This window comes from Chinchilla lanigera, unplaced genomic scaffold (assembly GCF_000276665.1).
Source record: "Chinchilla lanigera isolate Chin_1 unplaced genomic scaffold, ChiLan1.0 scaffold00013, whole genome shotgun sequence".
Taxonomy (NCBI): Eukaryota; Metazoa; Chordata; class Mammalia; order Rodentia; family Chinchillidae; genus Chinchilla; species Chinchilla lanigera.
In genome coordinates this window covers 1,394,425-1,406,990 of record NW_004955414.1, presented here as the reverse complement: position 1 = coordinate 1,406,990, position 12,566 = coordinate 1,394,425, and the positions used below count along the sequence as shown (strand labels likewise).

Sequence of the window (12,566 nt, the reverse complement as noted above, 5' to 3'; positions counted from 1 at the left end):
CGCCCGGCGCCGCGATGCCCGAAAACAGCTCCTTCAACTGCTGCGAGGGCTCCTCCGCGCGCCCCCGGCCGCCCTGGGTGGCTCCCTCGCTGGCCGCCGTGCTCGTCGTCACCACCGCCGTGGACGTGGTGGGCAACCTCCTGGTCGTCCTCTCGGTGCTCACGAACCGCAGGCTCCGGAACGCAGGTGAGCGCAGGTGAACGCAGGTGACTGCTCTGCCCCGCAGTCCGCCCTGGCCCTGGCCAGGTGGTCGCTGCCTTCTCCTCAGTTCCCCGCGCCCGTCCCTTCCCGCTCTCACCCAGCCCCTAACTTTAATTCTGCAAGCAGAAGTTGCGTGAGCCTTGACCCGGGCGGTTCTGGCGCCCGCCTCTGACAGCTGCCCAGGAGGAGGGAGGCACAGCCGTGCCAGCGTAAACTGGGCGGGGGTTTCCCTGTGCACTTTTCTTTTCTCAGGGCGCCCTCCTTGTGGGAACCTACCTTGCTACTGAGCTGGGGCGCACCAGTCTGTGCCTGCTCAGTGGTGCCCCATTTGGGCACAGAAGTCTCATGGCTTTGACACCTCCCTCCCTACCGTCTGCCGGTAGTAGGTACTTAGACATTACTTGGTGAGAGAATGCGTGAATCAATGGAAATATTATGACAGGCTTTGTGTTATAAACTCATTTACAAGTCATGTACAGACCCAGTTCCACCTGGGTCACTGGCTCTGCTTGGATAAAGCTAAACTGCTTTGAGACTCTGAAGACAGGGACTTCATGAGATTAGCTGTGAAAATCAAGGCCGTGGTTCGATTAAATCATGTTGCAGTCCTGAACATGCTTTTCCCTTTCAGTCCATTCTCTATTCAATTTTCCCTGCTCAGCTGTTCAAGGGAAGGAAACCAGAGAGAGAGAGGAGCTGCACAGTGGCCCTGCCCCTGTGGCTTCGGACACTTTCAGCCTCGGGGAAGGAGCTCAGCCACCTGTTTGCTAATTGTGCAATTTCCCATCTTGGACCAGTGTGAATTAGGATGCAAAGACAGCAGCAGAAACTCAGCTTAAAGCTTGAAAATGCCTTCCAAGGTGCCAGACCACTTAGAAGAGCCGCTTTTCATAAATTATTACATATGAGATTCTTTTTATGGGGAGTTTTAAGGCAACTTGAGGATTTCAATCTAAAAACAAACCAAAAATAAAAGCATGAGCTTAGCTGTCACACGGAAATTTAGAATTATGAAGGAGACATAGCTTTTTAACTCAGGCATCTCAGTCACCGTGGCTGATAGTATCTGAAAACCTTTTTAAAGGTGTTATTATGACCCTTAGGGAAAAATACACATTAGCAAAAAGGCAGGCTGTTGCTAGAAAGCAGCGTTTGATATCTGCGATCATTTTGTCTCTTTGCAGCAGCCGCACATATGCACTTCCCGCACAGCCTGGCCGGAGAAAGGCAGCCCTGCTTTCCAGGGTTCCTTCGCTGGCCCCTTCTTTTCCTCCTTGCGGGTGTCTGGGGAAGCCTGGCGAGCTTGGCTCCCTGCTCAGTAACTGCTTTCCTGCCATGAGAAAAGTGGTTAAGAAAGTGACTTGGGCCTCTCTTGCCCGAGGAACAGGAGCACCCCTACCCTCCATCACACTGAGGGCCGGCCTCGCCTGTGCTGTTGGCAGCCCGCACGGAACCTTCTCTGATGTGGGGTCCGTGGAGGGCAATGGCCGTGTTACATTGCTGGCGCTCCCTCCATTCGATTCTTCTCACTCAAGTGACTGCTACAGCCGAGCACCAGATTTTTTTTTCCCCTAGTGCTAGGGAGGAGATTTACCCCAGGGCCTCATCCATGGTATGAACTGTACCTCCAGCCCAGATAAAAAAAGTTAGCACTGTATCTCAATGATGTTTATTCCACTCACACTGATAGCACTGCAGCCCTTCAGGATAAGCAGTATGTTTTTAAATTGTGTCTTGTTCCTGAGGTACTAGAAATGGAATTTAGGGCCTTTCATGGGCTAGGCAGTTCCTCTACCACTGAGTTACCACCCAGCCCTTAACTAGCTTTTCTATGACCGCTGGCTTTGTGGTAACAATCACAAAATATTGTAATACCGACATAAAAGAAATGATCTTGGTGGAGTGAGATTGCCAAAGGTGTCTAAAAACCTGCAGCACTTTGACCAGTGAGCACTCATTCCACTCTCTACTAAGACATCTATGGAAGTGTTTGTGTCTACTTCAAGAAAAACTGATCTCAGCCCTTTCTGCATTTAAATCTGGCTCCTCAATGCATCACTATTAACACATTAGTACTGTGACATTGAGAAAATGTGCATTTCCAATCAGCGAGGTACATATCCCAAGTTGAGTTCATGGCATGCTTCTCAGGAGACACTCCTACCCTTTACATGACTATTACAAACCCAGATTCTCGTGGGGCAGACTCTTGTCATTCATAACAAGGATATTTTTCCTGCAGCTTCACTTGCTGCTTCTGTTGAGTTGGTTGTTTTAGCGATGACACCAGAAAAAGGCAGACATGGAGGAAGCGGCATGGGAGGTAGGCACAGGGCACTGAGCCTGCTCGGGTGGTAAGGCCAGATGTGCTCCACTGCGTGCTGCACTCCCGCACCATGCCCGTCTCACGGCCCTGGGCTGGCACCTCACACTCCTGGGGAGTGTGCTCCTGGGGACTTGCTCCATTTGGGGTTTTCCTGAGGGCATTTAAGGACTGTTTTAGTTACTTTTCTCATTACTGAAACAAAATATCTGACACTTAGAGTTAAAGGAGGAAAGATTTACTTTGGCTCATGGTTTGTAGAGATTGGCTCCAAGGCAGGATGGCAAGGTAGAGAGGCATCACAGAGGGAAAAAAAAAGAAATTCATGGCAAGAAAAGCAGCAAGCAGTAAGGGACAATAGCAGCCCTTCTTCTGTCCCTTATGTTCTATCCAGGCTACACACCATTAGGGTGGGAGCACTCCCACCCACGAGGGCCTTCCCATTATCCACACCCAGAACCATGCCAGACCAATCAGTGGACTAATTCAGTAATCACACAGCCTGGATCTCAGCATCACACACTTAATCCCAGTATCGTATACTCTGGAAAAGCAGCCACAGCTGAAAAGCCCCACCTAAGAGCACATGAGGCTTTGGGGGGACATCTAGACACAAGCCACAGCAAGGACTCTCTCTCATGCCTATAAATGCCACTCTAACCTGTGGTCTCTACCTTACGTTTCTGATCTCTTCTCTTCTCAGAAATATTCCTTTACCAGTTTCCTTGCCCTTCTTTAGTTTCCATCACCATCGATTTCCCTTTACCCTGCCCCCATATATGCTCTGTAGAGCCTCATATTTTAAAAGAAAACCTTTTCTAAAAAGCGTCTTTCCTTGATTTTATCATCGCCCCATAGTTCCATGGCTACCTCTCTCCTTCCCTTCACAGGATGACGTCTTAGTGTGGTGCTTTCAGTCTCTAACTCCGCCATATTTCTTCTGTTCCCTCTTCCACGCTGTGTGTGACACAAAGCACTGCTCCTTCTTCGGGACTTCCCTGTCCCTTGACTTACTGATGCTGGACTCCTTCCTCTCTTCATCTCCCAGGTGCTGGAGCTCTGGGAACCATTTTTGGTTACAGCATTTCTCACGCTATGGCGCTGACTTCCTCCCTCATCCTCTCTTGAGCACACCCTGTCTGTTCTGCCTAGATGGCTCTCCCTGCTCCCTCCTCTGGAGACTGTCACCATTGTTCAGGCCCCCTGTCTCCTCCACCTTCAGAACAGTGTCCCCACCACAGTACAGCTCCTGTAAACTGCTTAACTATGAACTCATCTCTGTTCTGTCACTTTTACCAAAGGGGGCTTTGGCCACTTCCCACATACTCTGTGCTCTCTGATGATCTGCGAAGGTCCCTAAACTCTGCTGCCTCATTTCTGTCTTCTCCGGCTTCGAACCCCTCCCCCAACTCCACTGAGCTTCCTTATGGATACTGTGCATGACGTAGTGATTGTCTCCCTCTTTAGGCTTCCATGTTAACCTGCGCCTTCTCCAAGATAGCACCCACCCAACCTTCCTGTTGCTTTTTGTCTTTCTCCCCAGTGGACTAAATAAACCAGAGACTTTTATTCCACTGCTGCTCACAGAGCCAGGGATGCAGTAGGAACTGAAAGCACCTCTGTAGAAACAAGGGGAGTACGGATGGACAAGATACCAAGAAACCACAGGGCTGGAATGATGAATGCAGCTTTCAGAGGTGGGCAGACCTCAGTTATAGTTCTCAGCAAAAAAGCCCAGAGTACACCTCACTTTTGTCCTTAACAGCTTAACCCTGGCACCTTCTTCACAAAGGTGTACCTGCTCTCTGACTACTCCCTAATGGCCGGAGTTTTCACCAAGTTCCAGCTGGACCAAGTTCTCTGAATTGAGCCCTAGTGACGCCTCTCAAGGAATTTGTCCCCTTGCTGGTCTGTCCTGAACCACTTTAAACTACCTATAAGTAGTAGCTTCCAGCTACCACTGACACCATGCAGACAGTCCCCAACGTGAGAGCTGAGAGAACAGTGTCCTTACTGTCACGACAGGCGTCCTCTCCACTAGCTTTGTGGAGAGCCCAGCAGCATTGCTTTTTGGCTCTGTGGGCACAAAGACCCTACATTCCTAGGTATCAGATGGGGGCTGCGGTCTGATGCTGGATTCTCGTGCTCATCTGGGCTGAAAAGGCTGTCGGAGAGGTGTTAGTGAGTGGACACTTTGGCATTTCTGGAATGTGTTTCAATAATTTGTGAGGCAGGGGACATAAAGTAGTTGACACTGGGATTGCACAGGAAAATGTGGAGAATGTGCTTGCTGAACACCCAGGGTCTGCTCTACCCACTGCAGGAAAGCTGTCCCTGCTCTAGGCACCCAGGAGGGCTGAGTTTGTATGATCTCTTCAAGAAGCAACCGCTGCCTGTGAGATCCCTGGCAGACTTTCTGCCTGTGCCAGTGCTATACATCTCCAGTTAGGTTAGTGCAAAGCCTGTGTGTGGCCCGCTTTCCTATGCAGATTCTCTTCCCAATGCCAAAGTGAGAGACACACGTAAGTGCAATAGAACTGGACAAATGTGTCCCCTCATCGTTAAGTACATGACAACTTCTCACAGCTTATCTCACACGGAGCCTATTCTTGGGCTCATAAGGCTCTTCCTTGTTCTTTCCATCAACTAATAATAGTAGGAAAGCAGTAACAAACGGTAGCTAACATTATTAAGTGCTTACTATGTATAAAATACAAAGGTCAGCAGGAAGATGCTTATTGGACTTGCAGTTCCTATCTTCCACTCCATTCAGGCTTTATTGTGCCACCACCCTCTCACAGGCATGTCGCTGGTATCAGGCATCTTTTGTCTATGGAATGAGGTGGATCTGAAGTGATTATCAGCCAAATATCAAGCTGAGTTACCTTGAACTCCCTCCTTAATGTTTCTGAGCTTTCCAACTTCACATTTTGGCTGTGAATACCTTATTATCCCTTCACCAAGCAAAATAAACATTTCTTAAAATCCCATTGTTATGACTTTAGCTTCATAATTAGGAAAGCTCTTAATCCTCTTTAATTCCCCCCTTGGAGCTCTCAGTGTCCGGAGGTACAAAGACTTTTCATCTTTGACTATCTGTATTTCCAAAACTTGGATTCTTATTTAGACATAATACTCAAAACTCAGAAGACACTGAATATAGCCATTAGGTCTTGTAACTTTAAACACTTGCTCCTTAAGAAATAATGTTAGAATGTTAGCAGTACAGCTGCAATTCTTAGTGCATTTACAGTCCATGGGTAGCACCCTCTGTCTTTCACCATCCTCACGCACCACTGCCCTGTAGCTGAGGCATGGAGCAGAGCACAGCACCTGTGTTTATGGAAGTACCTCGTATGATGTTCACAAAGCTGGGATATCCTAAGGGCAAACTCTTTAGAATGTATCCCAATTGTTGAGTGACACACCATGCTACCTCTCACATCTTACCTCACAGGGACCCTATTCTGAGCCTCTTAGTCTTTCAATGTAACTAATAATAATAATAATAATAAAAAACCCAGTAGTCATTAAGTGTCTGTTATGTATCAGACACAAATCACTCCTATGTAGGAGAGCAAAAGAGAAAAAGAAAAGTCTACAATACCCTATTAAAGGGAATATTCCTTTCCAAGTAGCCTCCATCTCTCTCCTTTGAAGGCAAAGCTAATGGACAGAGTAACCTCTAGGGCAAAACTTTATCCTCTCACACACAGAAGAATTTGTGCTTTTTAATGTCACTGCTGATTTCTTAACTTCCAAATTCAGTGGACACTTTTTTGTTCTTTCTCACTTACAGAAGACTAATAAAGCCTACCACATGCTTTTTACCCTCTTGACATTTCTTTTCTTGGTTTCCTCCTTCTCTTCTTCCTTATTGGCCCTTCTCTGTTGTAAATATGAGCACTTCACATAATCAGAGTGTCTGCTTCTTCATCTGTAAAATGGAAGTCATGGTATCAACCTTAAAGGATTCTTGTGAGAAACAGTTGAATCGACTTATATAATTGAACTTTGTCAACTCTAGTGGCTATACCACTTATGTTGCTCTGATTAGGTTTACTTATCATAATAAAATGCTTCCCATAAGAGTTTCCAAGCGACTTATTTTGATGGTTATGGAAATATGTTTTGCATTTTTGCATCTTGGTTATTTTTTAATACTTCTTTCTTTTAATGCTCCTTATGTGCTAAATATATTGTCTGCCTTTAAGTGATTGAAATATCCCCTGTCATATTTTTGTACATATTATTAATTTACTGAGCAGTTCTTTTTTGAAATTAAAGCAAGGAAGATTTCAGCTCAGCTATTGTATGATTCATCCTAGCACTATGGGGCTTTCATAAATATTGTGACTAAGATAAAAAAGTTTCTACCCTATAATAATTTGAGAATCTAATTAGAAGCTTACTTTGAATGCATTATTTAAGTATCTGTAAAAAAATCAAGTTTTTAATACATTATCTGTTCAATTTTTTAAAAATTGCCTAGCTCTAAAACGTAATTAGAATGTCTTACATTATTCACTTAGAGATTATTACTGTTGCTTGTAACCTTATCATACAAGGTTCTTTTTGAGGTGAACAGCCATTCTGGATAGAGGCAGTCCTGTGGGTGGTTTTGTCCATCTCCTTGTGGAACCGTCCTGGCAGATGAGCTCCATCCCTTTCTACACCCTCAGTCTGACTTAGGAATTCCTCACTGTTTCCACCGCCTGGCTCCAGCTTTCCTTCCAGCTTCCAGCACTGAATGGGGGCTGTCCCTCTATGTTGCTGTCTCAACAGGAGAGACCATGTCTTTCATCCACCACGATGCCCCGCCAGGTGTGGCCGGCACTTAAAGACTGTATTACAAATTTAAATCAATACAAAGATAGAAGAGGACTAAAGCTGAAAAAGTTTAACCCTGTTAGCAACAATAAATCATTGGAGCCTTCCTTACTGTGCCCCTCATTGCACTTCTAGTTGATTTTTGTCTCCTGTATGAGACCAGAAGCTTTGTAAGGAGAGGTAGTATGTCTGTCTTGATCATTGTGTTCCCCTAAGCCTCTGACCCAGCCAGGACACCTCCTAGTAGATGTGCAGCAGTATCCCTGGAGTAAATGACTCAACCAATATTTATTTCTACATTGCCTTTTAGCTCAATGACCAAGGGCAATTTAAATCCAACCAAACTCTTCTGAGCACAGAGGGTGGGCACAGAGAAAAGAAGCATAGGATATAGGCAGCTTTCCTTTCAAAATTCTCCTGTCTTGTGAAGAATAGACACTGGCTAGCTTGTACCTGTCCTTCTTAAGAAAGAGATTTCCGGGGCTGGGGATTTAGCTTAGCGGCAAAGCGCCTGCCTGGCAAGCGCAAGGTCGTGAGTTCGGTTCCTGGTACCGGAGAAAAACCAAAAAAAAAAAAAAGAAAGAGATTTCCCAGACAGGAGAGAAGAGGGATGGGGGTGTGGTGGTTGTGTGCCGGAAGGCATGTGCTCTGTGTATGAATACTGGAAGGGATTCCGTCTCAGTGAACAAAATCCCCTGTGGAGGTCTCTTTCCACCACACACCTGTCTGATGGAGGCAGATGGAAATGAGTCATGCCGTGACTTGTGGTATGAATACTCATTGGAAGCCTGTGCATAGGATAGGGAGTGGTGCAGTGCGCATGTTGATTGATTCCATACCTGTCTGGGGGAGAAATGGACAAAGAACTGGATCTTCTCTTAATGCTCATCCAGATAGAACCTGGCTTCTTACAGATGGGAGACAATACAAGAATTGTATTCACCTAATTTGGAATCTTTCCAAGACAGCCTGGAGAGAGTAGCATGACTGGGCAGATGAGCTTGCAGCAGGAGCTGGTTGATTTCAGCCTTTTAGGAACAGCCGGTGTGACAGGGGAGAGTAATTGAATCACTTTCCATGTGGAGTTGAATATGTTCCTCCCACTATTTACAAGCTGCTTTCCAGCCTCTGAGGCATTATTAAGGGCAGAAGCGCATTAACACTACAGCTCGTAACTCGGCTTTCCCAGGGAAGCAGCTGGCCACACTGGCACCAGCTCTCAGCTGCTCTAGACTTCTTTCCTTGTGTTTGCAAGCACCAAGAGCCTATTTCTGGCTCACCCTGGGGCCAGCCACCCTGTGGAGACCAACCTCCCTCTTGGAAAGGAGAGATTTTCCTCACAATACTGACAGGTGGAGTGTGCTCGAGGGAACTGGGACAGGTAGAGGAATGATCACAGAGAAAGAAGTTTAGTAGCTCACTCAGATTCCTGTGGCCAGAATAGCAGGACTGAGATCATTGCAAGTTGCTCTAACTTTCAGCACTACCTCCAGATTTTAAAAGGACGCTTAAAATTCTGAGATAAGACATAGGCTCTTGGTCCAGCTGAAGCTGGAAAACTAGGGAAGAAATCCTTTACTCCCTGGGAACCCAGTGCACTCGGATCAGATGAGCCCAAGACTGCTGTGGTGGTAGCCAGCAAGGCTGAGAGTTAAGTGGAAAGGCACCAGACGCCTCCACATCCCAAGCAGACCCTCAGATACTCATCTGTCAGCTTTAAGTAACAACTAGAAAGAAAACCAGGATGGAGGAATCTGTGAAATAAATTGATCCTGCAAAGAGCAGAGTGGGAAGGAATCCAGCAGTCCGGCCTCATGGGATTCTGCTCATCAAGCAACCTGCAGCAGAGTGTCTTCAAAGCAGGGAGGCTTCTTCTCTCAAAACTGCTACACCTGCCCTTATGACTTCCTCTCTGTTCAGCTGCATCCTGTCTGCCTCAGACCATATTCTAGCTTTGGATGCAAGAGTAGCCAGGCATGGTGGCGCACGCCTGTAATCCCGGCACTTGGGAGGCTGAGGCAGGAGAATCATTGTGAGTTCGAGGCCAGCCTGGAGTACAAAGTGAGCTCAAGGCCAGCCTGAACTGCATAGCGAGACCCTGACTCAAAAAGACAAAAAAAAAAAAAAAAAAAAGTAGTTCTGTTCTGAGAACTTCCAAGATGCTAACAGACTTCTTCTCCACTGATGCTGAGTAACATAGACCCGGGACCTCTGAGACCATAATAGGCACTTCAAGAAGGCTGCCTGGGGTCTTCCAGCCTCGCAGCCCCATGAGCAGCATATACATGGACTCTTAGCTGTGATAGGGTGAAAATGCACATTGGGATAAGAGAAGGCTGTGGACACCCCTTTCCCTACTTTTGTTGGGTGATAAGCACAGGCATGGAGTCTGCTTCACTTGAAGTTCTGACCTGGATGAACTCACAGCAGTATGGCTCTGAGCCTCCTTTTCCCCATAACACTTGAATTCCAGACCATAGCTTACTTCTCTGACTGTTGTACCTTTGGAACCCTTTCCATCTGCCTGATACTCTGGAGCCCTGAGGTAGCCAGGTCAAGCTCTGAAGACTGAGGACAGACTCAGAACAACAGTGGAGCATCCCCTTTCTTGGCAACTTGTAAGTTCCTCCTGTGAAACCATTCCACCTGCCATCTGTATTCAAGGCCAACAGTTTGCATGTCACTGTGTGGCAAGGAATCAGATTTAAAAGATCATACCCAGTGCAAACTGCATGGTTGAGACCTCTGATAGAAGGAATCTGTTATCTTCTGAGCATATGGTAGACACTCAAAAAATACAAAGCACAGTGAAAGAAACACATGCCATTAGGGATGGCTCTGTTCATGCCCTGAGCTTCATGTTTAGAAACTTCCAGATTTTAAATGCTTTATTCATGAGCAAGTATTGATTTCAGAAATCAAAACTTGAAACAGGGCCTGTTCTTTTGGAGGGAGCTCTGTCTCTTCCCCAGGGCTGTGGCGCAGGACATGCCTAAAGCTTCAATGGTTGTGTATGCGGTTTTCTGAGGCTCTGGTTGGCAGAGTTTGATGATGCTAAAGAAATCAGTACTCAGAGGAGAGGAAGTTCAGGAAGCCTGTGACTGCGCAAGCAAAGCAGGAGGAGCCTAAATGCTGAGAGCGGACGCTCCCACAGTGCCTGCACATGCCCCGGGACAGAGAGCGCACCATTCCACACTGTCAGTGTGGCCCTCTGGCTGGGAGTGTGGGCTCTGGACAGGGTACACAGGGAACTCTGCAAACGCATGGTTCCTACTCTCAAGTCCTTTCTTTTATTACAGCTGTAAAATGCAATCTTCATATAGAAAATTCCTTAAAGACTCTTAGAAAGTAGCATGTTAATTAGCAAGAAGAAGACTCAAGAGGAGAATATCGGAGACATGTGCAGGGAGACCTGGATTTAAAGAGGGGAGTGGTGAATCCGCACTCCTGACTTTCAGCTTCTCTTCCTCCAGTCCTTGTTGGAGCTTAAACAGTGCAAAGGCTTAAACAGTGCACCTCTGCCTATTGTGGAATGTTTCTCGCTTGTGAGCATCCACTGTGCCCCTGAGCACTGTGCATTATTTAGGTCTCATGGCTCTGCTGCCAGGTACGTACCATCCCCACCTTGCAAACAACAAAGGTGAGTTTGACAGCCTGAGTAACTCACCTCAGTCACACAGTGCATAGCAGAGATGCGATCTGAGTCCTCAGCACTGTCTCTAAATGCCACTTGCTTCCCACTTCTAGTGCTGAGAGTAACTGAAGGACAGGACATTCTACAGAAATGGGAATTACAGGGTCACTGCTAACTCTTGCTCTGTTTCCTGCTTCAGGTAATTTGTTCTTGGTGAGCCTGGCATTGGCTGATCTGGTAGTGGCCTTCTACCCCTACCCACTGACCCTCCTGGCGATCTTCTATGATGGCTGGGCCCTGGGGGAAGCACACTGCAAAGCCAGCGCCTTTGTGATGGGTTTGAGTGTCATCGGCTCTGTCTTCAACATCACTGCTATCGCCATTAACCGCTACTGCTACATCTGCCACAGCGTGGCCTATCACCGGATCTGTAGGCACTGGCACGTCCCTGTCTACATCAGCCTCATCTGGCTCCTCACCCTGGTGGCCTTAGTGCCCAACTTCTTCGTGGGATCTCTGGAATACGACCCTCGCATCTACTCCTGCACCTTCATCCAGACCGCCAGCGCCCAGTACACGATGGCTGTGGTGGTCATCCACTTCCTCCTCCCCATTGCTGTAGTGATCTTCTGTTACTTGCGAATCTGGGTGCTGGTACTTCAAGCCCGCAGGAAGGCCAAGTCAGAGAACAAGCTGTGCATCCGGCCCAGCGATGTGCGGAGCTTTCTAACTATGTTTGTGGTGTTCGTGATCTTCGCCATCTGCTGGGCCCCCCTCAACTGCATCGGCCTTGTCGTGGCCATAAACCCAGAACAAATGGCTCCCCAGATCCCAGAGGGGCTCTTTGTCACTAGCTACTTCCTTGCTTATTTCAATAGCTGCCTTAATGCTATTATCTATGGGCTCCTGAACCAGAACTTCCGCAGGGAGTACAAGAGAATCCTCTCCTCGCTCTGGACGCCACAGAGATGCTTTCAGGAGGCTTCCAAGGGCAGCCATACAGAGGGGCTGCAGAGTCAAGCCCTGCCTGTGGTTAATGCCCTGACCCCATCCAGGCAGAGGGACTCCAACCTGGTCTGAGGCACATTAGCTGGCTAAAAGCCCCATGAACAATTGGGAGTGACTCGGCTGCAAGGGTGAGATCCGGCAGCCTGCTGTTCCACTCATCCGGTCCACATCCACAGCCCACAACCTGGGGAACCTGGTGTTGTGCACAAGGGGCCCATCAGGCACTGGACCTGACAGGCACTCTGAGAAGCATCAACTGTGAGGTGTTGGAGGCTTGGCACATACAACGCCAAGGAAGGAAAAGAACAGTCCTGAGGCCAAACTGTTCAATGCCTTCCATGATCTGCACTCATCCTCCTGCCTGGACCTCCTTCCTGCTTTCTCTCCTTCTCCTGAGGGACAGTAAGAACACCTCTTCCTGTTAGCTGGGGGAAGGAGTATGGCATGCAGTGCTACAAGGTGGGTGGCTCCCTGCAGGGTCGCTGGGAGAGGAGGTGTACAAGGCAAGCACTCCATGCTTTCTCACACTGAGGGCACACACACACACACACACACACACACACACACAGT

The 12,566-nt window shown here is 47.7% G+C and overlaps 1 protein-coding gene across 1 annotated transcript; it reads left to right on the top strand.

Annotated features, from left to right (window-relative positions):
* On the top strand, positions 1-12,282 carry Mtnr1b (melatonin receptor 1B). The gene is made up of 2 exons (XM_005380432.2): positions 1-186; positions 11,188-12,282. Exons 1-2 carry the CDS (start codon positions 15-17, stop codon positions 12,066-12,068), a joined length of 1,053 nt encoding a protein of 350 aa, XP_005380489.1. The 5' UTR covers positions 1-14; the 3' UTR covers positions 12,069-12,282.
* The last annotated feature ends 284 nt before the right edge of the window (positions 12,283-12,566 follow it).

Bases quoted from the DNA above. Each gene is read 5' to 3' on its own strand.
- Mtnr1b (XM_005380432.2), top strand. From the start codon at position 15: ATGCCCGAAAACAGCTCCTTCAACTGCTGCGAGGGCTCCTCCGCGCGC. The intron at 187-11,187 runs GTGAGCGCAGGT...TTCCTGCTTCAG, and splicing joins CCGCAGGCTCCGGAACGCAG to GTAATTTGTTCTTGGTGAGC.